Source organism: Rhipicephalus sanguineus, chromosome 1 (assembly GCF_013339695.2).
Source record: "Rhipicephalus sanguineus isolate Rsan-2018 chromosome 1, BIME_Rsan_1.4, whole genome shotgun sequence".
Taxonomy (NCBI): Eukaryota; Metazoa; Arthropoda; class Arachnida; order Ixodida; family Ixodidae; genus Rhipicephalus; species Rhipicephalus sanguineus.
In genome coordinates, this window is record NC_051176.1 from 334,322,219 (window position 1) to 334,348,220 (window position 26,002).

A 26,002-nucleotide genomic window follows, 5' to 3' on the forward strand; every position below is an offset into this window, starting at 1 on the left:
AATCTCAGAAACCGCGCTTTTGGTGCGCGTGGCGCATGCTCAGGAACTACATCAGGAACGTACAGGAACGGAGTTGGCCGGAAGTACACTGTAGCCGGAAGCCGGAAGCCATGGCCGGAAGCAACCGTCGGCATGTTGCCGGATGTTGTAACGGTTGTAACGTGATGATAGGTCACGACATATTACGCTCACGTCATTTTCCTGCACGCATATATTATGCACACACATGCACACATTGCACGATTGCACAATTTTGCGCAAATGTATGCAAGCGCCGCGTACCAAAGTTGGTGCTCGAGGGAGTGCTGAGTGCTTTCGTCTTCTACGAGTGTTCGTTTTCTTCATGTTGACAAATAATGGTAAGATAATTTCCACTGCACCGCGTAAAGTTTCATGCGCTCCGTACTACGTGCCGTTCGACGAGCACTCTTGTACTATGCGATTGGTTTTGCTGCGTAGGTTCACTATTCGTTGATTTCACTATTTTTTTTTCGTTGTCAGTTCTCTTCGATTTTTGGTGGTCTCATGGACAACCTCTTTCTTACCCGAGTCAGCGTTTGCATTCTGTGACGAGCTCAATGTTCCGAATTCTTATCGGTTCATAAAGTGATTTGTCAGCAGCTCCAAACCATCTCCCAGCGCTGATTGTGCCAGCCGGCAGCCTTCGGGTTATGGATGCTCACTGGCTCAATCTCCGAAACCCATGAAATCCTACATAGCAAAATGGCAATCCCATCAGCCTAGTTTATGTATGCATACAGCGGTCGACCACAAAAGGATGCGGATCATGCGAGCGCGTGTAGAGTGGTCGTCTGCGTCGTCATCGGCGAATCGCCTGCTTATATTGTGTGGGTGTGTACAGACTGTGTATAAAGGGGGGATGGGTTAGGGGGTTCAGGAGGAAGAAGGGGTGAACGCTTCCCTGGCTACGTCTATGGTCATTTTCATTTGCAATTATTTTAATATCGCGTGAGCGTTTACCCCAGGTTGCGATAGTTTCTAGGGAGTGGATATTCGCCCGGCATCCGGCTGAATTGCGCGAGCGGAACTTGGCCGGCAGTGCCTCCTCATTGGCCGGCTGTACTCACGTGGTTAATGCCGGCATCCTGTGGCAAAAAGCGCTTTGCCGGCATGGGTATTTGCCGAGTGTCATTTCGCGAGCGGCCGTCAAGCGAAGATGCCGCGGCATTTAGTGAGGGAACAATTATATGCCGGTAGTTTGACTTACCCACGCCATCACCACATCTGAAAACGCACGCTGTGACGGCAACAGTTGTCCGGTTCTGGTTTGACCGGCAGTTTGCTTTTGCGGCCGGCCGTCAAGCGACGAGCGCCGGCACTTAGCGCACGTGTATTTGCGAGTTTCATTTCGCGAGCGGCCGTCATGCGAAGAGTGCCGGCATTTAGACCCACGCCGTCGTAACGTCTGAAAACGCATGCCGTGACGGCAATAGAGTTGTCTGGTTGTGGTTTGACCGGCAGTTTGCTTACGCGAGCGGCCGGCCGTCAAGCGACGAGCGCCGGCACTTAGCGCGGAGACAATTATTTGCAGGTAGTTTTACTTATCAATGGTGTAGCCTCCCCTGAAAACAGGCAGCTGTGACTACTACGACGGCACAAGTCGCCCGGTTGTGGTGTGACCGGCATTTGCGTTGTTACTTCGTTTAACTCAGTCAGAACCTGACGGTATATCATCCACTTAGAATGCCCTGCGAACTTCGCAAGTGTACCGTTGCCTTTCATAGTGCACATTGGAGTGAAAAAAAAAAACGGGGGGGGGGGGGGGGGCGTGTTTCAATTTTTTATTTCTATGTTGCCAAAATTAACATCAGACATTTAGAGGTTACGAAAAATTCTGAAATGCACAATACTCACAAGAAAGTTACATATTTTTGTTCTTTGGCTGCCTCTGATGACATATATATTAATGAGAACTCAGGTGAACATTGTGTCTAACATAGAAAACGAGCCCTTAAGAGTCATCTCCTTTCCTTCTGATGACATATGGAAGGGCTATGTATGATATCAGCAAAGGCACTACTGAGCATCTTGTGCGTTTCTATGAGATGAAAAAGTCCTTGGCCAGAGAATGTCGCTGGAGCCAACATGCCTTTTCAAGGATTTTTTTACTCTCTGCAAGCTTCCATCTTATCCTGAATTTGTCTTTGAATGTCGACAACACACACCTCACTTTGCTTTTTTTTTCTTGTTGCGCGGTACACAAAAAGTAATTTCAGGCGTTATAAAAGGTAACACGTCTTAGTTTACACAATTTTAAGATGGAAAATATGAACATAAATGCTGTCAAAAGTCACCCGCAGTGGGAACATTGCACAGTTTCTTCTTTGACTCCCTCAAATCAGATGGAGGGGTATGATAATGGCAATTAGTAGAGGTCAAACTCTACACAAAAGGTAACGTCAGGTGATATAAAAAAGTAGCACGTCTCAGTTTACACAATTTTAACATGGAAGATATGAACATAAATATTGTCAAAAGTCACCCGCAGTGGGAACATTGCACAGTTTCTTCTTTGACTACCTCAAATCAGATGGAGGAATATGATAATGGCAATTAGTAGAGGTCAAGCTACACAAAAGGTAACATCAGTTCAGTGCTGGGCAGTATCGAAGATACATGTATCTTAGATACTCTATGCGTATCTTGTATCTGTATCGCGATATGTCTCGAAAGACGAGTATCTGTATCTGTATTTCTGATACATTCGATAATGTATCGTGTATCTTAAGATACAAGATACTTCTATCGCAACACAACCGTGCGAAACAATAATCGCGGGCCAAGCTGTGCTTCTCAAGCTGGTACTGGTGCCACTAAGCCATCTGAATAAGTCATAGGGCAGTGACGCAATTTTATTTTTCCGCCAGAGTACTCCATTGAGGGCAGAAGATGAGGAAGACAAGCGCGCGGACTTCTACGCCCAGCTCACGCAGCTTTTCTTCGCTCGATTTCTTTTGCCAATACCGTGACACTTGCTGTTAGCCACTGTCCTGCGCCGCGTCTATCGCGCAAATTCTGATGTTTCTACAGTGTCGTTACTGAAGATTCTCTTGCGTCTTGCTCCGTAACGAAATGTGATGCCTGCAAGAATGGGGTCCTCTGCGTCGCGTGGATTTTACATATCAACGATATGAAGGATCTCGTGGATGTAAGTTTGACTTAGATGCCATTAATTAACTTATATGCAAATAATATTCTAACAACTTTAGCACCACTGGTACTGATGCTACATCTAAAAGAGCAAGCGTTTACCTAACAGCAAATATCTTGGCGTACCGTATTTTTCACTTCTTGCTACATTTATTCAAAGAATTTATGAAATCATAATTTGATTATTAGCACAAGTGCTTTCTTAACTGTCATTTTGCATCCCATGCATTACCTAGGTCTCTGCACTGTTTTTCCGGTCTGGTCAATGCATTATGTCTTTTGTAACGCGCTCCTAAAATAAGACCTCTGCTTTATTCTTCGGTCTCCTTTATTTCCACTACTGTTTACACATGTACACGTTGCCAAGGCGATTTTGAAAACAAATATATAATTATGTGGGCGTACTTTGAGTAACTAGTACAAAATATTCTGCTTACCGCTTAAAAAAATAGCAAAATTGAGTTTGCATTATAATAATGAAATCATTAGGAGCCATCTTAAAGATGTTAGGAGGGGGATTCGAGAAACGTTGTTTTACTGAATGCTCCGTTTTACTCATGAGCTTCCCAACGAGCTGTTTCAGGCAATTTCCATAGGCACTGAATTTTATATTGTCTCAACAGGTAAGTTGACGATACTTCATGCTCACAGCTATTAAGGGCGCCGTCTGTATTGTGTTTCTGTACTCATTCAATGTGAATGTTTGATACAGAACCAACTCTCTATTTTACTTATATTTGTTTTCCTGTTTTAGGCTTTCTTAAATATTTTTCACATTACTAATTGCCACGTAATGGGAGCTATAAGCGGCAATAGCGCGAATAGCGGTGGTGTCCTGCGACGCTTTGTGGAACTATACAATACGTCTGAGACGTTTCTGTGTTGCACATGTTCTCTCGTTGAAGAAAAATTGCTAAAAAGATTGCGCGTTAGTGAGTATATCAACAAAGATTCCTTTACGCCAGCAGATAAGTAGAATATGAAAATTCACTGCAGTTTTACGTCATCTACGTATACACCAGGGGTCTCAAACTGAGCTTATCGCCAGCAGGCCGCAGTCGCGAAATTTAGTTGCAAAGGCCGGGTCAGTAAAGATGGTGGGTGTTATGTTTGCCGCTCATAAGTCGATCCTGCAGACAGGACGGCGCGGCACGGTACGTCGTACAAAGCTTCTTTCTCGGCTCTCCCCCTGCCTGGTCTTTTCGCTGGGCAATTATCAAGAGAAAGCAAACGGCTTCCTTTGAGCAAGCTTGTCTGCCCCGATGGCCAGCATGGGTTGCGGTCAGGCGACCGTTCTCAGAGGTCGGCGGCCTGAATGTGTGGGAAAATGAGGAGGACATCCCCCGCTCTAAGCAGTCGCTCGAGGCGACAGTATGCGTGACCCCAACACGGACCAAGATGTGCTTTTGCAACAATGCAAGGTCGAATGCGTGGGAGGCAGGGTCACGCAGACGCCTTTTCTTTCCCGGAACGGTTTAACGACTGGCTCCGCGAGTTCAACTCGATGTGTATGGGAAAATGGCGTGAATGCACCAGGGCTAAAATACAGATGTATTTCGACCGTGAGAATCCCTGAGAGCGTGGGAAGGAGAGGGAGAGCCATGATGGGAAAGAGTGCCAAAACGCCTGTCTGCGCTGTAAAGACACTGCTGTCGAGATTAAGGACAGCCCGGTAGGGAGTGGCTTAATCTGAGAATGAACGGATTGGATAAGGGAATGTCGAGGCGGACCACCAGTGGCCACCTCCCCTTTTCTTTGTTACCGCAAGGTACTTAAGACTGGACGGAATTCGTTTCCCTTCAGTCTAGGCTGTAATCACTAAACTGATCGATCAGTAAGACTCCGTACGATGCAACTTTCGTCTGGGCCGTAACCACTTGGTGGTCGAACAGTGAGACTCGGTTCTTCGTATGTAGTAACAGTGTTCTAGGCTCTAACTTAAGAAAAGTTAAGTAGAAGAGTAAGATGCTGTTGATGTCTATGTTATCATCAGTGTGCTTCGGCAAGATGTACATATGACTGTAAATATTTCGCTGCAATATACCTTCAAGTTTTCATTACCTCCAACCTGCCTCCTGCTTCATCGACGTCGATCATCTCCTTGACGGGACTTCAATCCACATCAAGGAGAAAACGAACAAAAGAAAAAACATAACTGGCGCAGTCTGACAGGGATCGGCGAGCTCTACAGCACCATACACTGGACCAGCCCTGAGAAGACCGAGGAGCAAGGCATCCAACAGCCACCAGCGGCAATGTCGAGACGATCCCACAGCAGTCAACTCCGGCGCCGTGGAGGAGATCCAGGAACGACAAAGCATTCAGCAAAGGGTGAGCAGGATTTCTTGCGTCTTTCTCAAGTTGGCATGGCAGTTTATGTGTAGAGCACATGGTGAGAACACGCGGAGGTGCTGAAACAATGGAGTTTAATGGAGATGAAGGTGCGAGTGTAGCGGAAGTGGATCGGAATCGAGAGCCATCAAATAATGGTAGTCTAAATTCTGATAAATCAAATGAGGCGAGAGTGCCTACTCAGACGCAAGAATCGATGCAGCAGGCATCTCAGGTTTTGCCGAATTCAAGTGAAACGAGAACGCTCGAACTTGAAATCCAAAAGCTCAATCTCCAGATTGAGTACGAAAAGCTATTGCAAACTAGAATGAACGCGGAACGTCTCAGTGGCACGTTGTCCAACTCTGGGTCGGAGACGGGTGATCAGAGGCGACGGTGTTTCGATTCTGTCCAGCAATGTGCAAAAGTGCTGAAAGGGTTTCGCCTGCCGAGTGACGCGGATGTGCCATTATGGTTTGAGGAAGTAGAAAAGCTGTTTACTACTTACCAAGTACCGTATGAGAGTCGCGTGCATTTGGTTATACCAGCACTAACGGAACGAGTTCGTTACTTACTGCGTAACCTCAACCCTGAAGAGAGTGCAGATTACGAGGCAGTTAAAGCAGCAGTGCTGACGGAACTGAAGCTTTCTCCGGCAGAGTATCTGCAGAGGTTTGAACGAGCAGTAAAGCGGAAGGAAGAGACATGGGCGCAGTTCGCGTCGCGTGTGAGAACTTATTTCTCATACTACCTTCAAGTGAGAGAGGCCGACACGGTAGAAGTGATGGCCGAACTCATGGTTGCTGACCGTATAAAATCGGGACTCAGTACGGAGGGTCTTGAGTATGTGAGATTAAGGGAAGGCGAGGGATGGCTTAGGCCAACTGAGATCGCTAAAGTGCTCCAAACTTTCGAGCAAGCGAAAGGGAAAGGGCGTGCTTCAAAGCAACCAGCGGTAGAAATGGGGCAAAAGCCGGCGACACGAGTTGAGAAAGGCGCTCTGAAGTGCCACTTATGTCACGGCTCAGGCCATTTCGCTAAAGAGTGCCCGAAGGCTAGTGATAAGGAGAGCAACCCCAAGAAGGCTATTGAGCCAAAGCGGAAGGTACAAAAGGTAACGTTATCCCACGAGACGGAAACTGAAATACCTGATGGAGTACTTAGCGCAAAGGGGAAGTCTCTGAAACACGAGGGTCAAGGCACAAATAAACTGCAGTTAATTCCTGTATCATGTGCAGGTATAGCCGCAGATGCGATTTTGGATACGGGGAGTGAGATAACCGTCATTTGGGAGAGTCTGCTTCCGCGTAGTCTAATAGAGTCGTGTGGCAAGGTGAGATTGGTGTCTGCTTTTGGTAAAACTATCGAGGCGAGGCTAGCTACGTTGCCGGTCAAATTAAATAGCCCGCGAGAGGTGACGGAGCCTCAGAGCGTCGACCTACTCTGCGCGTTAACTGATGAGCTCGTCGAGGGCACAGACGGTTTGTTGACCGAGGAAGATTGGAAACTTTTGTTGAAGGCCAGCAGCCCTCTGGCACCCTGTCGAGCACCGGCCGAGCCTACTCATGAGGAACAAGCAGTAGAGAAGCCAAAAGTAGTGGCCTGCAATCTTACCTTGGAGGAAAAAGACGTTTCCGGGGAAGATGCGCAAATTGATGAAGAAAAGGAGGCGTCGTTAGGCCAAAGAGAAGAGTTCCGCAAAGTGCAGTTGGGTGACACTACGCTAAAAAAATGTTGGGATGATGCTCGTAGTGGGAAATCCGGCATGTTCATTTCAGACGGACTATTATACCACTGCGACTCAATAGCAGGCACTCGAGTGAGTCAGCTAGTTGTCCCCAAAGATAAGCGCACTGAGGTAATGCACTTAGCCCATGAGTCACTATGTGGGGGGCACCTAGGGCCAAAGAAAACAAAAGCTCGCATTAGGTATAACTTCTTTTGGCCGGGTATGGCGAAGGAGATATTAGAGCATTGTCGTTCGTGCCATGAATGTCAAATTCGTTCAGACAGGCGTCGCACGGATAGGGTGCCTATAACTCCGCTCACTAGACCCGAGCACCCTTTCCAAGTTGTCAATGTAGATGTAATCGGACCCCTAGACACACCGTCAGCGAGAGGGCATAAGTACGCGCTGTGCTTAGTGGACCTTTGCACGAGGTGGCCAGAGGTGGTCCCACTGCGCTCTTTGACAGCTAAGGCGACTTGTGACGCACTGATTGAGATCTTCAGTCGCACAGGCGTTCCGGAGATGATCTGCTCCGATCAAGGCACTAATTTTAAATCTCAGCTCACGCAAACGATGCTGGAGAAATTAGGCTGCACACCAAGATTCTCAACCCCAGAACACCCAGAGAGTAATGGAGTTGTAGAGAGGTGGAATCGGGTACTGAAAAACATGTTGTATCATGTCATTCAGAGAGACTCCAAGAATTGGGACAAATTGATCCCAATGGTTTTATGGGCTTATCGGGAAGTTCCCCATGAGGTAACCGGAGTAGCTCCGTTTCGTCTATTGTATGGAAGGAATCCCACGGGACCGCTTCTAATACTGCAGAGGACGTGGACGGGAGAAATGCCGGTGCCCGCAACATTGAGAGAAAACCCCGCTAAGTATTTACAGCAACTTAAGGAGCAGCTCGAGACAGCCGCTAATATTGCTGAGCTAATGAGTGCAACTCATCAGGAGAGTTACGCCAGTGCGTATAATCGCGAGTACGTCCGAGGATACGCAGAGGTGACGAGCCCGCTCACGCTGTTAATAAAGAAAGCGGTACCTAACAAGATACCCTGGCCGGAGGAAGCCCAGACGGCATTTGAGATTCTCAAACAATCTTTGTGCGAGGCCGTGGCGCTTAACACTCCAGAGCCATCTCAGCCCTACTGGCTTTTCACAGACGCATCAGCTACGGCGGCGGGAGCATGTTTGGCGCAAATGTCAGCCGAGGGGCAAGAGAAGCCTATCGCCTTTGCAAGTCACCGCTTCTCACCGACCCAGATGCGCTGGTCGACTATTGAGAGGGAAGCGTTCGCAATAATATGGGCCTTAAAGAAGTTTGACTACTGGCTTTTTGGTGCCATAGTAAACGTCGTTTCCGACCACAATCCGCTGTCGTACCTTACAACTTCGACTCCGCACGGGGCGAAATTGACAAGATGGGCGCTGGCGTTACAGCGATATCATGTGTCGGTACAACATCGGAAGGGCGTATGTAACGGTAATGCGGATGCATTATCAAGGCTTCAGAATAGTTTATGGAAGCCATCAGAATAACAGTGCCATGCCAACTGGGGGGGACGTGAATGTTCCTGCCCACTTGCTGCTGTATATTGTGGACTGTGTGATTGTGAATTCAAGAAACAGACACTAGTGATCATACTGCTTGAAGCAGCAATGGTGTGTTTGATTGTTTAGCATGTACTTGTTTACATTTCTTGTATTCTCTTGTCGTGTTGTCTCGCAATTGTGTTTGATGTTTGTGTAGACTGTTGTATGGTTAGAAAGTCCAGTGACCTAATCGCGGCAGTGATTTATCGTACCACTGAGCGTAGAACAGCCCAGCGTACTCTTTAGGGGGGACGTGTTATGTTTGCCGCTCATAAGTCGATCCTGCAGACAGGACGGCGCGGCACGGTACGTCGTACAAAGCTTCTTTCTCGGCTCTCCCCCTGCCTGGTCTTTTCGCTGGGCAATTATCAAGAGAAAGCAAACGGCTTCCTTTGAGCAAGCTTGTCTGCCCCGATGGCCAGCATGGGTTGCGGTCAGGCGACCGTTCTCAGAGGTCGGCGGCCTGAATGTGTGGGAAAATGAGGAGGACATCCCCCGCTCTAAGCAGTCGCTCGAGGCGACAGTATGCGTGACCCCAACACGGACCAAGATGTGCTTTTGCAACAATGCAAGGTCGAATGCGTGGGAGGCAGGGTCACGCAGACGCCTTTTCTTTCCCGGAACGGTTTAACGACTGGCTCCGCGAGTTCAACTCGATGTGTATGGGAAAATGGCGTGAATGCACCAGGGCTAAAATACAGATGTATTTCGACCGTGAGAATCCCTGAGAGCGTGGGAAGGAGAGGGAGAGCCATGATGGGAAAGAGTGCCAAAACGCCTGTCTGCGCTGTAAAGACACTGCTGTCGAGATTAAGGACAGCCCGGTAGGGAGTGGCTTAATCTGAGAATGAACGGATTGGATAAGGGAATGTCGAGGCGGACCACCAGTGGCCACCTCCCCTTTTCTTTGTTACCGCAAGGTACTTAAGACTGGACGGAATTCGTTTCCCTTCAGTCTAGGCTGTAATCACTAAACTGATCGATCAGTAAGACTCCGTACGATGCAACTTTCGTCTGGGCCGTAACCACTTGGTGGTCGAACAGTGAGACTCGGTTCTTCGTATGTAGTAACAGTGTTCTAGGCTCTAACTTAAGAAAAGTTAAGTAGAAGAGTAAGATGCTGTTGATGTCTATGTTATCATCAGTGTGCTTCGGCAAGATGTACATATGACTGTAAATATTTCGCTGCAATATACCTTCAAGTTTTCATTACCTCCAACCTGCCTCCTGCTTCATCGACGTCGATCATCTCCTTGACGGGACTTCAATCCACATCAAGGAGAAAACGAACAAAAGAAAAACATAACTGCTTTGTGGAACTATACAATACGTCTGAGACGTTTCTGTGTTGCACATGTTCTCTCGTTGAAGAAAAATTGCTAAAAAGATTGCGCGTTAGTGAGTATATCAACAAAGATTCCTTTACGCCAGCAGATAAGTAGAATATGAAAATTCACTGCAGTTTTACGTCATCTACGTATACACCAGGGGTCTCAAACTGAGCTTATCGCCAGCAGGCCGCAGTCGCGAAATTTAGTTGCAAAGGCCGGGTCAGTAAAGATGGTGGGAAAGAGTTTGAACAAAATGACGTTTGAAAGGAAGCCTTTCCCATATCTCATATATAGGTTATTTCTGAAGAGTATTTGGAGTCAGGATTTCAGAAACATCGATACCGATGTGCAGAATGACTGATATCTGGATGCGGATTCTCAAATATATAGATTTTGTTTCACTGTTATGTTTCAGCTCATGGTGACCACATGTTCCTCACGAAACGAATGCTCGAGACCAGTCATGCCTGCACAGCTCACGAACATACTTATTTAGAAAATAAAAACAAATGGTACGAAGACGGTCATGCGTGCGGGCCGGGCCACTAGCGAAAGGTCTCAAACCCCTAGTATACACCATGCGCCCCCCCCCCCCCCCCAAAAAAAAAAATCGTTATGAGTGTTGTTGTTGCTGTCCAGATATACGGTATTGTGCAAACGGTCTTTTACGGACAAGGTAAAAGTCCACACCGGTATTTGCGCCGTCGTGCGAAGGCTTCTTATTGAAATTATTGTGATTACTTGGCGACCCGCTAGATGGTCGGCAAGCTGTGCAGCGACTCCCATCAATTGCAGAAATGACAAGCAAGTACCGCTGTCAGCGAAGTGTACAAAGAGTTGTCCTGTGAAGAAGCTAAAGCAAACCCCAATAAGTTACTTTGGAAGGAAACTAATGTACTTTGAGCAAGAAGGGCAAATCTTTTGAGATACTAACAGACATTTCATTCAAGTGAAACAAAATAGGTCACAGTTAAGAAATTTTCAAGCAGACATTTTCGTGCATAGGCGTTTGCTGCTACATTACATGGATCTATAATAACAAATTTGAGAATGTATCGAAGTATCTTGAGATACAATTGCCAAGTATCGTATCGGATATAATTTTTGCGGCAGTATCTTGTATCTGTATCTCCAATACTTCTTGTCCGAGTATCTTGTATCGTATCGCGATACAATTTCAAAGTTTCTTTGCCCAGCCCTGCGTCAGGTAATATAAAAAAGTAGCACGTCTCAGTTTACACAATTTTAACATGGAAGGTATGCACATAAATATTGTCAAAAGTCACCCGCAGTGGGAACATTGCACAGTTTCTTCTTTGGCTACCTCAAATAAGATGGAGGGGTATGATACCAGCTACAGTGCCAGTCAAACCCTTCATTGTCTCCATGACATTTCTCATTTTTTTTGTTGTTGTTGCATGGTACACAAAAGGTCATTTCAGAATGGCTTGCACATGATGTCATAGACGCAGCTTCTGAATGAACTGGCACTGCACGATGGTGGCTCTGATGACAAACAAGTTTTGTCTATGTGAAAAGAACATGGCAGGAACATCTCTATGGGCAAATAACAAAAGTACATGCATGTGATTTTTTGATAACATTAATGTGGCATCGCAAACACCGCGTCCCCACATGCTGGTGCTCCAACACGGTGCTTTCAATGACATCAATGCAAGCCATCAATAACAAGTAACAAAGTTGTTTGTACAATGTTGACGTGAAAGCCAATGTACAATGTTGACGTATATATTAGTCACACACACTTGGAACATGCCACAGTTTCTTTTTTGGCTGCCTCTTCAACAATGTGCACGATATATGGTACCAACAGAGACGCCAATCACAAAAAATAGAGTCAAACTTCTCAAGCTCTTCGTGACACTGTTCACATTCCCACTGGGGCATTGATATGTTTCACCTTCACTGTGCTCATTATAGCGAGCCATGCATCACTGCTGAAAAAGGGCCTTACAAGGTTGATGTCCATGCACTCATCCAAAACACCACAGTTCAGCAAATCTGGCTTTGTTTCCACATCTTCTTCAAGAATTTTACCACTGAGGGCACTGATAACACCAAAACAGTTGCGCTCAGAATATTAGGTGGTATCGTAATCGTCGGTGATTTTTTTCCCCTTTATTTCACCATGTTTGTCACCGACGTGACGGGGCTACTATCTTGACATGTATCGGCAAATAATTGTCTCCGCGCTAGTCGCTTGACGGCCGGCCGCTCGCGAAAGCAAACTGCCGGTCAAACCACAACCGGACGACTTGTGCCGTCGTAGTAGTCACAGCTGCCTGTTTTCAGGGGAGGCTATACCATGGATAAGTAAAACTACCGGCAAATAATTGTCTCCGCGCTAAGTGCCGGCGCTCGTCGCTTGACGGCCGGCCGCTCGCGTAAGCAAACTGCCGGTCAAACCACAACCAGACAACTCTATTGCCGTCACGGCATGCGTTTTCAGACGTGGCGACGGCGTGGGTCTAAATGCCGGCACGCGAAATGAAACTCGCAAATACACGTGCGCTAAGTGCCGGCGCTCGTCGCTTGACGGCCGGCCGCAAAAGCAAACTGCCGGTCAAACCAGAACCGGACAACTGTTGCCGTCACAGCGTGCGTTTTCAGATGTGGTGATGGCGTGGGTAAGTCAAACTACCGGCATATAATTGTTCCCTCACTAAATGCCGCGGCATCTTCGCTTGACGGCCGCTCGCGAAATGACACTCGGCAAATACCCATGCCGGCAAAGCGCTTTTTGCCACAGGATGCCGGCATTAACCACGTGACTACAGCCGGCCAATGAGGAGGCACTGCCGGCCAAGTTCCGCTCGCGCAATTCAGCCGGATGCCGGGCGAATATCCACTTCCTAGTTTCTAACATAGGCTAGAAGCCTCTTTTCGAACAAGAATTCCCCAACATTTTATTTGAAACGAATATTCGCAAACTTTAACGAAGGAATGTTAGACTATTACTTTCAAATGACAAAAAAATAGCCCTATCTTGTAAACCGAGGTAAGCAGCAGAGACTAGAGCCGTCGAGATATTTTGTGGCTGTAGGTTGAAATGCAGCAGTGACTGCAGTATTCAAGGGTCACCAGCTTTTAATTAAAACTGTGACATAAATATTATACCATGTTGAGCCGAACAGCCAAATATGTAATGAAGCAGATAAACCAGTTATCACAGCATGGGCCTTAGTACCAAAAGCAGGTGTATCTGCAAGAACGCTTTACACAAGTACAACACTTGCTTCTGTTATTCGTGTAAATGTGTCCAAAACTTGTGACTCTGAGGCTGAATGCAGCCGTAGTCCTTACATTCAGTAATCGCAAGATGAAGTGGGGGAACTGATTAATGCAGCGCAGCTGCAGCGTAGCGATGAAATAGTAAAACTGAGCTTTTAAACAAAACTCCTTCATCTGGCTATGAATACAGCGTCGATAGTCCTGTAAAAGCTTGGGCTGCATGCGTCTTGGTAATTAAATGATTAAGGCAAAAAAATTACCTATGGCTGTTTGAAAGCTTTGTTGCTTGAGGGTTTTCCCATCCGTGCTGATTATTGGAAAAATATTCAGTATTTCGTACATGCACTATGCGATTCAAGTACCGAATAGAATAGAATGCTATTCAATTTGTTGTTTGAAATTTTGGAATATTTGCATGCCCCTACGTATTAGCGATACGATGATCAGCTTCGGACTTGCTTTCTCAACACATGATCACACAGGTAATGCTGACAGGGTGTATTAATCTCTAAGAAAACAGCGTAGCAGATGGCGCTTGCACATCATAAATGAAAATCTCATTACTTGCCTATATCAGGTGCTACCATGTCCTGTAGTCAATCCTCACGCGATATCATTAGATAATTGTAAGGGTGTTTACAGTGGCAAATCGATGGGGGCTGGGGTGAGGGAGGGGGGGAGTGGAGGTAAACCGCCGAGCCCCCCCCCCCCCCCCTTCGCAGCCCCACTGACCATTTCGCAGAGTCTAACGTGCACCTTCAAGGGGTCTGTTGACATTTTAATTGCAATTTTCCTACGTGAGCCTAGAAATTTATTGTATTCACTCGTTCACTCCTAAACTGAAGGAGCACAAACGGCATGCTTGGTGGCTATGTGTTCATTTCCACCGTTGCAGTTTTAGGTGAAAAAAAAAAGATGCCATTTTCGCATTTTACGGATTGACAGTTTGACCCCCTTTTTTTCCTTGCGCCTTTGATTACTGCTACAGAGCACTTCTGAGACGCACGGTTGTCTGCAGACTTGCAAACATGCAGGAAAAGTGTATTTCTTTGTCACAGTCTCGCTTTAAAAAAACTGAATTAGTGCTATTTAGATAGTATTGACAAACTAAGGCAAACTGTTTCACATTAAAATTGCTTTTGCTCCCTCCCTCTACCCCACAATTTTATCAAAATTATCGAGGAATGTTTCACTGCTGTCTTTCGCGTAAACCAGGAAATAACGAAAGCATCCGCCATAATTTGGTACGTAAGAGCTCTACCGACTGTGCACTCTTTTTCCATACAAGGGCGCAGCGTGTGCCCTCATCGCAATAAAGCTAGGGTCACGATTCCTATGTGCGAGTGTGGCTTACTGTGTAATGCTAGCAGGTCTATGGAGAGCTGTGGCGGCAATCCGAGGCAAGAAGTACAATTGATCCAAACGTGGCTTTTGGTTTATGTCTGCTGTTGGCCAGTAGCATGCTATCTGCTGTTCGATGTCAAACAGCAGGCACCGGCAGCTCTGAAGAGAGTGAGCACAGGACTTTGTATGGAAAGAGGGCGCCTGAGAAAATAGCAACGTCGCACTCCGCTTCTAAACTCTCTTTGCTGCGCACGACTGCAAGGTTTGGCTCAGATGTTCATAGCAGTGTCTGCTATCCGCAGGATGTGTTTTCTGAACAAATGCGAGGGTTGGTTCATGACCCCTTTAGGGGAGCATCTTGTTAAAAACACAAAACTCTGGAAGGATTGTATGCAAAAAATAATTGTTAAATATACAGGGTGTTCCAGCTATCTCGGACCAAGAGTTAAAAAAAAAGTTTGGCTGTGTTCAGATAAGAATGTCGCTGCATGTCCGCGGACCCCCTTTAATTTTGCTAAAAGAAATATATTTTACGGTTAGAGTCCCCAGGGCCATGAAACCATTCAATCAATCAAACCAAAATTTTATTCATTCATAACACAATTCTTAGTCCTGCAGAAAAAATTTTGCCTTAGTAAAAAAAAAATTCGGAAGTCTCCACTCAGCAGAACTGCTTTTTGTGAATTGGGCAAAAATGGGATTTTGACGAGGTCCTACAAGATAAATATTGTAGCTGTGTGTCTAAACATTTTTTTTTGGCATACGAGTAACGTATGTTTACCAAATATTATTATCTTGCAGTTTTGTTGCCCGTATTTTATTTTAAAAAATCTCAAATATGGCACATTGCTCAATAACGCACGTTTCAGATTTTCTTGCTCCGCGTCTAAATACTCAGAATTTCCAGAAGTTCCCAGAGTCTTGCCACACATTAGTTTAACAATTGCCCCGCCACGGTGGTCTAGTGGTTATGGCGCTCCAATGCTGACCCGAAGGTCGTGGGATCGAATCTTGGCCACGGCGGCTGCATTTTCGATGGTAGCAAAACTGTTTGAGGCCTGTGTACTTAGCTTTAGGTGCACGTTAAAGAACCCCAGGTGGTCGAAATTTCTGGAGCCCTCCACTACGGCATCTCTCATAATCATATCATGGTTTTTGGACTAATTGCTTTCGCCAGGAACAATACTACGATGACTACAAATATTATTATTATTATTAGTTTAACAATTGTTAAATATGATTGCCAAGAATGATGTCAAACGCGAACCAAAAATGCATAAGTGAAGGCATGTCTATAAAAATGCAATACTTTGAAATGCAATTTAAAAAAAAAAAAAGAAGCCATCTTCAATTTTCTTTAATCTCCCCAGAATTAAAGCCCAGTGCCTGCTCTAACTAAATCCGTAAAAGCATGTGGTATTATTTTTGTGAGGTCAGAGTTACAAAGCCGCCAAAGTGCCCAAATTGGCATTCTCGCGCAACCACTTAAATGAGCAAGCATGTAGCTATTGTTGCCATTGTCATAATTTTTAGGTCTTAAAGGGGTGGTGCCACCAAATTTGTGGCTTGCGCGTTCTTTGCTGTAAGCGTTTCCTATAGCTCCAGGAAGCATGATGCACGCACCAAAATTCATGTATTCTCGCTAAATAATTTAATATCGCCTTTTTATTTGGACAACTTTCGGTTTCGGTTTCTGGGCGCCGAGGTTGGGCAGTGACGTAGAAGTGTAGGAGGCGTGGTCACGTGACCACACAAGGCTGTGACGCACATGACCAGGAAGCGATCGAAACTCGGCGAGTGATGCAGCCACCGATGCTTTGCCGGTACTATAGTGAACTAGAATGTATTCTAGTTCACTACAGCCGGTACGTACGTTGCGGAAGTGGCGGAGGTCCGGAGGTCACTCACGTTACTACAGCAGATTTGGTGTGACGTCACTACAACTTTCGTTGCCCATCCTACAGATCTACGTCAGTGTTGGCGCGCTAGCGATGGGTTTCGATCGGGAGAATGAGCATTTAGGTACACTTTGGAAGTGAATTAAAATATATTCTAACCGTTTGCTGTGTCCGAACCTTCGTGTGGAATGTCCTTGCATACAAACGAAACCCACAACAGGCTTGTTATAGCCTCGAAATTTGATGGCACCACCCCTTTAAGTATGTTCTCCATGTTCAAAAAACGTCAAATTGACAGAAAAATGACGAAGTGTTGCTATAAAGTGCAAATTCTTGCATATGCGTGTTTGTAGTCATCGTAGTATTGTTCCTGGCGAAAGCAATTATGGGAAAAAGTTCGTCTAGATGCATACTCGAGCCGGGTTTTTGCATGCAACAGTTTGTTCAGCCCTTATGTGAGACAGGCATTGAAGGAAGACTGAGTTCGTGCAGAAAGTGTCGTGGAGACGGCACCAACAATCTCTGCCTTCTTGCGCCTAGTTTAGGACGTCGGACTATGACGTTTCCCTTCGCAGCCATCTTCAGAGGTTAAATTTCTGTTAAGTAAATGACTAAGTTTAGCTCCTCAACACCATTTTGCTCAGGAACAAAATTTTTGACGGACACAGATGCATTTGTACATTTTACGACGATTTGATTGAAGAGGCTGAAGCAGTTTCCAAGACGGAGAGAGTTTCTTTTGGCACAAAGCTTATGAACAAGATGTTATCCAAATCTTTTATACTCCGAAAGTTCTGCTTATAGCTAATCTTTTTCTTGTGCTTGTTCAGATAGCGCTAAACACTTGCTTTGAGCTGTCAAACTGAGCCATAAATACGATACTCAGATAGCCATGCTCAGATATGCTGCTCGGTAGAGGACTGCCGGGCAGTCGACAACACGACTGACTGACATGATAGCTGATTCGCTGTAGCGATTTCAGCCTTTCTGAAGTGTACTGAGCTGTTTGTTTTTATTTATCTATTTATTATCTTTTTTTTTTTCAGCGCGCTAAGCTTCAAAAGGACAGCCTGTACCGTCGCAATTTCTAGGCTGTAAATATGCCCTCTCGTGTTCACTAAACAACAAATTAAAACGAACCGACAATAAAAATAAACAGCTCAGTACGCTTCAGAAAGGTTGGAATCGTAACAGCGCATGAGCTTTCACGTCTGTCAGTCGTCTCATCTACTGCCCGGCAGTCCGCTGCCGAGCAGCCTTATACGAGTATTCATGCGCTTCTTGTACTCCCCTGAGATTTATGGCTCAGCTGCACAGCTCAAAGCAAGCGTTTAGCGTTATCTGAACAAGCACAAGAAAAAGATTAGCTATAAGTGGAACTTTCGGAGTATAAGAGGTTGGGATAACGCCTTGTTCATGAGCTTTATGCCAGAAGAAACTCTCTTCGTCTTGGAAACTGCTTCAGCCTCTATAAAAAAATTTTAGTAAAATGCACAAATGCATCCGTGTCCATCAAAACTTTTGTTCCTGAGCAAAATGTTGTTGAGGAGCTAAACTTAGTCATTAATTAGTTGACAGAGCTTTCTCCTCTGAAGATGGCGGTGAAGGGAAACGTCATAGTCGGACGTCCTACACCGGGCGCAAGAAGGCGGAGATCATTGGTGCCGTCTCCAGGACACTTTCTGCGCGGACCCAGCCTTCTTTCAATGCCTGTCTACTGTGAACATTAGGGCCGAAGAAACTGTTGCATGCGAAAACCTTACCCGTGTGTACATCTAGATGAACTTTTTCCCATAATTGTAGTCATCATAGTATTGTTCCTGGCACAAGCAAACACGCATATGTACAAATTTGCACTTTAAAGCAACACTTCATCTTTTTTCTGTCAATTTGATGTTTCGTGAACACGAGAGAACATACATAAGACCTAAAAATTATGACAATGGCAACAATAGCTACATGCTCGCTCATTTAAGTGGTTGCGCGGGAACATCAATTTGTGCTCTTTGGCAGCTTTAACTCCGACCTCACAAAAATAATACCACATGTTTTTACGGATTCAGTTAGAACGCGCACTGGGCTTTAATTCTGGGGAGATTAAAGAAAATTGAAGATGGCTTTTTTTTTTTTAATTGCATTGCAAACTATTGCATTTTTATAGACATGCCTTCACTTATGCATTTTTAGTTTGTACTTGACACCATTCTCTGCAATGATATTTAATACAACTGTTAAACTAATGTGTGGCGACACTCTGGGAAATTTTGGAAATTCTAAGTATTATAAAGTCTGAAACTAGAGCGTTATTGAGTAATGTGCCGTATTTGTGATTTTTTTTTTTCATAAAATACGGCCAACAAAACTGCAAGATGCCAAAAAAAATTTTGAGACTCGCAGCTACAATATCTATTTTGTAGGACCTCGTCAAAATCCCATTTTCGTAACATTTGTAAAAAGTGGTTCTGCTGAGTGGAGACTTCCGGGGTGTTTTTTACTACGGCAAAAATATTTTTCGCTAAACTAAGTATGATTTAGTGGCCCTTGGGACTTGAAACTCCAAAATATATTTTCTTCAGCGAAATTGAAGGGGGTCCGCGGACATGCACTGACGTTCTTATCTGAACACCCTTCTAGAAAAATCATATCAAGTGCATATCAGTCATAGTCATGTGCACTTGCAACCAGTATTTTCTCACCACTGGATATTAATTTTAATTTGACTTTTTTAATTATTGCTTGTATTGCAAACATGTCAATTTTATGTTGTAGGCTGCCTCAAGTAACCTCAAAATCAGGCATCTATGTGCTAAAATTTGCCTCATATTTTTTTGGAAAAAAAAAAACAAAAGCCCGTGATACACGAAATATGAAATAGATGTGTGCTCGTGCGCCGCTACTATAGTCTACTCAAGTGCTTCCAAGCAAACTTCGATGAACACTTGGCCGCCTTCGTTTATTGCCACGTAACTGACTGTGAGGTAAGCGTCGTTATCTGCCGACGCATCCATGTTGTCTCATGCGGCAGTCAGCATAGCTTTAGCCTTCTACAGGCTCCTATCTACAAAACGAGAGGGGCACTCAAATTGATAGTCGTAAGTGTGCTGTCATGATTTCCATGTCTATGAATCGCGACCTCCCTCCTCCCCAGTCACGTTCCATGCTTATCTATGGGTCAGTGGCGAGTTTTCATGCCGCGACCATCAAACAATGTGCAGCACTGTATGACGCAGTGATAAGCCAATGCAGCTGTGAATTCATCAAAGTTTGCTCAGAAGCATCGGGTAGCAGCACACGAATACAAGTCTATTTCAGATCTCGCGAGTTTCATGGGCGTTTGCTTTTTGTGAGAAGATACAATTAGACAAATTTCAGCACAAAATAAATGCTTTAGTCTGGGGTTATTTGAGGTGGCCTACAACTTAAAATTGACATGTTAGCGATTCAAGCAATGATTAAAAACGATGTCAATTAAATAATAATTCATGAATAGAGATGAAAAAAATGCTGATCTTTCTTTTTAATCATGGTGTGTGTGTGTGTGTGTGTCAGAGGTCATCAATGTTTTTCCATTTAGTACATAGATATACATGTACAGGCAAGGTCAAAACTTTACAGGATGTAGGTTCAACAAAAAAAAGTCTCATGTCATCCTAGTTAGGGCATACAGCCTGCATTTCCCTAGGCTATATACTATATGTAAGAAGCTTGCTTCCCTATACGCATTGTCTTAATATGCATGTACCAGAGAAGTGGAAAAACGCCAATATTTTACTAATTCACAGAAAGGGAGACATGAAAGACTTGCAGAACTGCAGATCGATCAGCCTTCTTTCAGCATTGTACAAAATATTCATGAAGATAATTTCGAACAGGATAATAGCCACACATGATTTTAATCAGCCTAGGGAACAAGTTGGCTTCAGGAAAGGGTGCTCTACCTTGGATCACCTTCATGTGATTAATGAAATAATTGATAATAAAATAAAAGTTGCAAACAGGCATGATGTTCCAGTGGTTTTCTCGGTACCCAACAAGCTCTCGAAGCTTTGTGCCCGCATTTCTTCGCAAAAAGCCAAGCTTTCATGTGAAAAGAAGCACATCCGACCGGTTCTGCGTTGCATGGTGGGCATTGTTTATGAAATTCCGTTGAGCTGTGGCAAGTCATACATAGGCCAGACAGGCCGCTGTGTTAATGATCGCCTTAGGGAGCATATATTATCAATTAAGAATGGTTTGGGTTCACACCTGCCGTTCTGTTGTGCTTCGTGCGGCTGCGCACCATTTTTCGGAGAAACTCGTGCGATAGGAAGAAGCAGGGAAACGTTAGCGCGTGGAGTACTTGAGGCATATCACATACGGAAGAAGGGGGATGAATGAACAATGTCCCTTAGATCTCTTTGTACAAGAATGAATATGTATTTTCAGATAGCGCTGTGCGATATGTTTTTATTGTGCTATGTGGTAGTCGCTTGTGCTGCTGCCTCTTTTTGTGCACATATCTGGAAACCTATATATTTGGGTTATGTGCGGAAAATAAACTAGTTGAAAGTCTGGCGCCCTATCCTATCTTCTCTTGTTTTCTTGCGTGTCTCAGTTGCGCCACAAATATTTTATTAAGCTATGCAGCAACTCGCCCAACGTCACACTCTGCTAAATAATTGATAAAATGGCCAAATACAAAAGAGCTCTCTATATGCCATTCATAGATAACAAAAAGGCATTTGACTCGGTAGAGATACCAGCGGTTCTGGAGGCACCGCGCCAACAAGGAGTACTTGAAGCATATGTGCATGCCATAGCCAATATGTGTATATATATATGTATATATATATGTATATATATATATGTGTGTGTGTGTGTGCGTGTGTGTATATTATATTATATATATATATATATATATATATATATATAGAGGGAGAGAGATTCCACAGCTACTCTGTTATTCCTGAATAAAAGCAGGAAAATCCCAATCAAAAAAGGGGTCCATCAAGGAGATACAATCTCTCCACTGCTATTCACTGCTTGTCTAGAAGTAGTATTCAAACGACTAGATTGCGAAGAAATAGGGTCTAAGATTAATGGAGAATATCTTAGTAATTTACTGTTTGCAGACCACATCGTACTCTTTAGCAGTGGCAGCGACGAATTGCAAAAAATGATTGAAGAATTAGACAGAGCCTCAAAGTAGGGTTAAAGATGAATATGCAGAAGGCAAAGATAATCCTAGGTGGTCTGGCGAAAGAACGAGAATTTGTGATAGACAACTGGACCCACGAATCGGTAAAAAGGTCAAATATTAACGGGAGCCCACTTGTTTAAAAGAAATCCGCCGAAAAATCAAGATAGGCTGGTGCTCGTACAGCAAACACTCGCAACTTGTTACCAGTAACTTGCCACTATAAATAAAGCAGAAACTGTTCAGCCAGTGTATTCTGCCAGTTCTAACATACGGAGCAGAAAGCTGGAGAATAACAAAGAACCTCGAAAAGACACTAAGGACCACCCACTGCACAGTGGAATGAAAAATGATATGGGTAGCCCTAAGAGATAGGAAGGCAGCAGAGAGGATCAGAGAACAAACATGGGTAGCTGATATCTTAGTTAATCATGTCATGAGGAGACAGATAACAGATGGTCAGTTAGAACATCGGGAATGGATACCAACCGATAGGAAGTGCGGCAGTGGATGGCAAAGTGTTAGCTGGAGCGATGAAATTTACAGGCATACAATGGAATTGGCTCATGCAGGACAGGGTGGGTTGAAGATTGTTGGGAGAGGCCTTCATTCTGCAGTGCACATAAGATAGGCTAATAGTTATGATGACGATGACGACCTGTACTGGATTATGTGGCCAACGTAATGCTGTAATCTTTTAAAGATTCCATGTAAAGCAGTTATGCGAAGCAAACCTTGTACATGTCGTTCCTAGTACACTGGATTAGTTGCCAATATTTTGTTCGTTACTGAGATTTAATTAGCTAATTATAACTTTTGTCAATTGAGAAGTACCCACCTAATTATAAAAAAGGTCGAGTCACATGTGTGCATGTTCAAGTTATGTCTAACTGCACTATTTTTGGACAGTGTACTGATTGAGTGTTCAATTTTTCCAGCTGGTAAAGAAAGCCTGCAATAAGTGAAATACCACATGACTGCGCTCCCACCTGCATAAGAAAGCAGCTGAGCTTGTTGGAAGCAACTGTTTCGCCTGTTGTCTGCTGCCAGGGACAGCATTCCGTATCTTGACAATGGTAAGGGTCAAGTGCCAGCTACATGTTGCAGTTTTGGAGAGATTCCCTCCACTCGATTATAAGCCACTATCATTATCCATATCTCCCGGCCAACGGCCACGGTGCTGTTTTCACCGTGGCCTGAATTTGTCAATTAGCTTTTGCAGCCTTAGGTGTTGTGGTAAAAGGGATGACTGTACTCTAAGCAAAAAATAGAGTAATTTGGGAGTATTTCTGCCACAGAACAATAATCGTCATCTGGCTTGCTTGCATTTCCTTTCTTGAAAGCTCGGCTCTTGCCACTTTTCCATCAAGAGTGCTATGTCGCGCTGGTAGCACACAAGCCATTCACGGCCGGGAAGGGCAGAGACCACATTTATAACACAAGGAAAGCATGTGAAGTAGATGACTATTATAGTTGCCTGGCAGAAATGCTCCCCAAAAGCATATCCATGCAAATTAACAAGGCTGCAACAGTAGCTGTCGGAGCTCATTTCATACCAATACAAAAGTGACTCGTTGCTTCGGCCAGGGCATGGCAGATAAAGCACTAGCTAGATCTTTGTTGTTGTTGTTTTTCGCATTCTTTCCTTAATGCTGGCCACCTTACTGTGAGCCTATTTAAGGGCGCTGCTTCCCAATAAGTGTTTCTGTGTTTTCACATATTTTTATATCTGTGGGCATTCTTGTTCAGCCAGAAAAAAAATTTGCAAGCATTTAGCACAGTTACATGTCCCTTAAGAATACCTAAAGATTGCTCATTCACCCTTTTGTAATTAAGTGAACTTTTCAAGTTGTGAAATTTTAATTAATTCCTATTAACGAGGAAATGACTGGCAACCACTCCTGTGTACAGGGAACAATATTTACTAGGTTTGCTTCTTGTAACACCATTTCTCTTTTTTGAGATTTGTGCTTGATAGATGGGATTCCACACGAAAAAGTGTGTGTGTGTGTGTGTGTGTGTGTGTGTGTGTGTGTGTGTGTGTTTGTGTGTGTGTGTGTGTGTGTGTGTGTGTGTGTGTGCGTGCGCGCGCGCGTTGACTCAAAGCTTACCTGATGCAGATTCAGCAAAACCAGTTTAATCTCAGCCTTGCTTCAAGGGCCATCTTTAAAACCTTACAGCATTATGTTGGCCGCATAATCTAGTACAGGTAGCGCAGTAGAAATGCGGGCGTCCTCTGCTTCTCAAACGCCATTCAAAACGTGACCAAATACCCATGACTAGATCTGCTAATCAAAGGCTGAAAGATTGTGATCATCTTTGGACAGTTAGTTATAAGATTTGCATTTTGTAGATAGGATTGTTTGGGGGGAAATGGAAGTCTCGCAATATAGTGGTTTTGGTATGATCGCCTCGTCTCTCATTATCCACATTGGTAATTAAAGCAGCCTATTTTTCAGAAATCAAATGTTGACAGGAGTACAATAGAAGGGTGCTCTTATGCAGTTGGCTTTTGATCTCGTGTGAGACTTGTGCGCATAAAAATCTTGTGGACAGTAGAAAAAAGTGATAATTTTAGTGATTCACTTGAACAATCTGAGCCTTCAGGGAGTGCTTCCTTCCATGTCACTTATTGTAGCTTTGTGCCTTCGTATGGATGGGGCCTTTGAATTTCACGTGTTAACTCCCTTTTCCCTCTGCAGCACCAGCCTGTCTGTCAATGCTGGGGTAATATTAGTTGTGGCAGTGAGTGTCTGTTCATTATGGGTAAATCTGCAATGTTGTATTGGATTGATGAGTTGTTTTTGTTCATTTCTTCAGTATATAGAAAGCTGCACTGCAGCATCACTTTCCTGCCAGTGCATCTGCACAGCTTCCATTGCAGTCTCGCTCGTACATTTGATATCACTGGCTGAAATGTTGCTGTTGCCTGATGTGCAGGGTAACGGAAGTGATGAAATGCAGTTCAGGGAACTGCTGGGCAAGCTGGAAGCATTGTGGACAGCAGAACAGTTCTGTGAGAAACAAGATGACATATGGCGCCTGCTCAAGCGGGACGTCCCTCGAAGATCCAGGTTCAGCTGCCGCACTGTCCGCGACATGCTTGACATTCTCACTGACCGGGAGGTCATCACACCACAAGAAACAGTGCTGTTGGAGCGGCTCGCTGCTGTATTCTCAATCCAGGAGGCTTCGGAGCATATTCAAGCCTTTCGAAAAATACCACTGGACAAAGACACCTGCAGCGTGTGTTCTGCACCATGTCAGGCATCATTACTTTACCGCACACCTGTTCAGGAAAACACTGGTGAGACATCCCTTGTAGTCCCATTCTGTTGTTGATCTCTGTTCATATTATGGGTAAATGTTAGCAACTTTTACAGCAGCAAGTTTACGAGACTGCCAACACGCTGTCGGAGCGCGCACTACAGTTGGCAATGCGACGAGAGAAAAATGATAGAAGCTGGTGGTAGTTATCCTTATGTAAAGATAACTGTTTCATACAACCACGCGAGCAGTGTTGCCATGCAGTAGGAACTAGCTTCAATTGGAGGTTGCAAGATGCATAGCCTAAAAATGGCTGGTTCAGTGCAACGCATGTTTACAGAACACTGCTGTGGCATGAGCATTCTGCAGGAATGGAAATGGCTCACAGAACCAAGTGCAAAGAACTTAGTTTCCTTAGTTCAGTGTGGTATAAAGCTTCTGTGTGGCCAGAGATGGTTTTAAAAATAAATGGCAGGGTCGGTGGAACGATTTCTTGAAGGGACACTAAAGGGAAAGATGATTTCACTTGTCTTACTGAATTACCCTTCTACAATACCAAGAACACCACACTTGCCATGAAAACATAATTGGTAAACAAGAAAAGACCAAAAAAGAAGAAAAAACTGCTGGCATTTCTGCTTTGAAAATCGAGTGCCAGCTTACTATGATGTCATAGATCTTGACCCTATGATGTGGTAGGGCCTTGGTAATTTGTCAATAAAATTTGCATTATTTTGTTCCATGGCAAATACTTCGAAATCCATAATGTCCCATAGACGTACCTGCATGGGAGTTTCGGTGCAAAATTCAGAAAACAAATCTTTTGAGTTTCTCTTCTAGTAATAAGCCTATGACTGTAATAATAATGACACCAGTATTTTCAACAAATAATTCCTTACTCTAA

At 44.5% G+C, this 26,002-nt stretch overlaps 1 protein-coding gene across 3 annotated transcripts in view; it reads left to right on the top strand.

Moving 5' to 3' along the window:
- The first annotated feature begins 253 nt into the window (after nucleotides 1-253).
- Nucleotides 254-26,002, top strand: part of LOC119379564 (uncharacterized) — a 41,314-nt gene continuing 15,565 nt past the window's right edge. For 2 of the 3 annotated variants that reach the window (XR_005181244.2, XM_037648868.2), the window contains exons 1-3: nucleotides 259-359; nucleotides 22,770-22,907; nucleotides 24,772-25,138. Coding sequence is in view for 2 of the 3 variants with exons in the window: in XM_037648868.2 (XP_037504796.1) it covers nucleotides 22,905-22,907; nucleotides 24,772-25,138 (370 nt within the window). In the remaining variant the exon portion in view is untranslated. Of the gene's footprint in view, nucleotides 360-22,769; nucleotides 22,908-24,771; nucleotides 25,139-26,002 lie in introns of all 3 variants that reach the window. The other variant, XM_049412021.1, reaches the window with a different exon arrangement.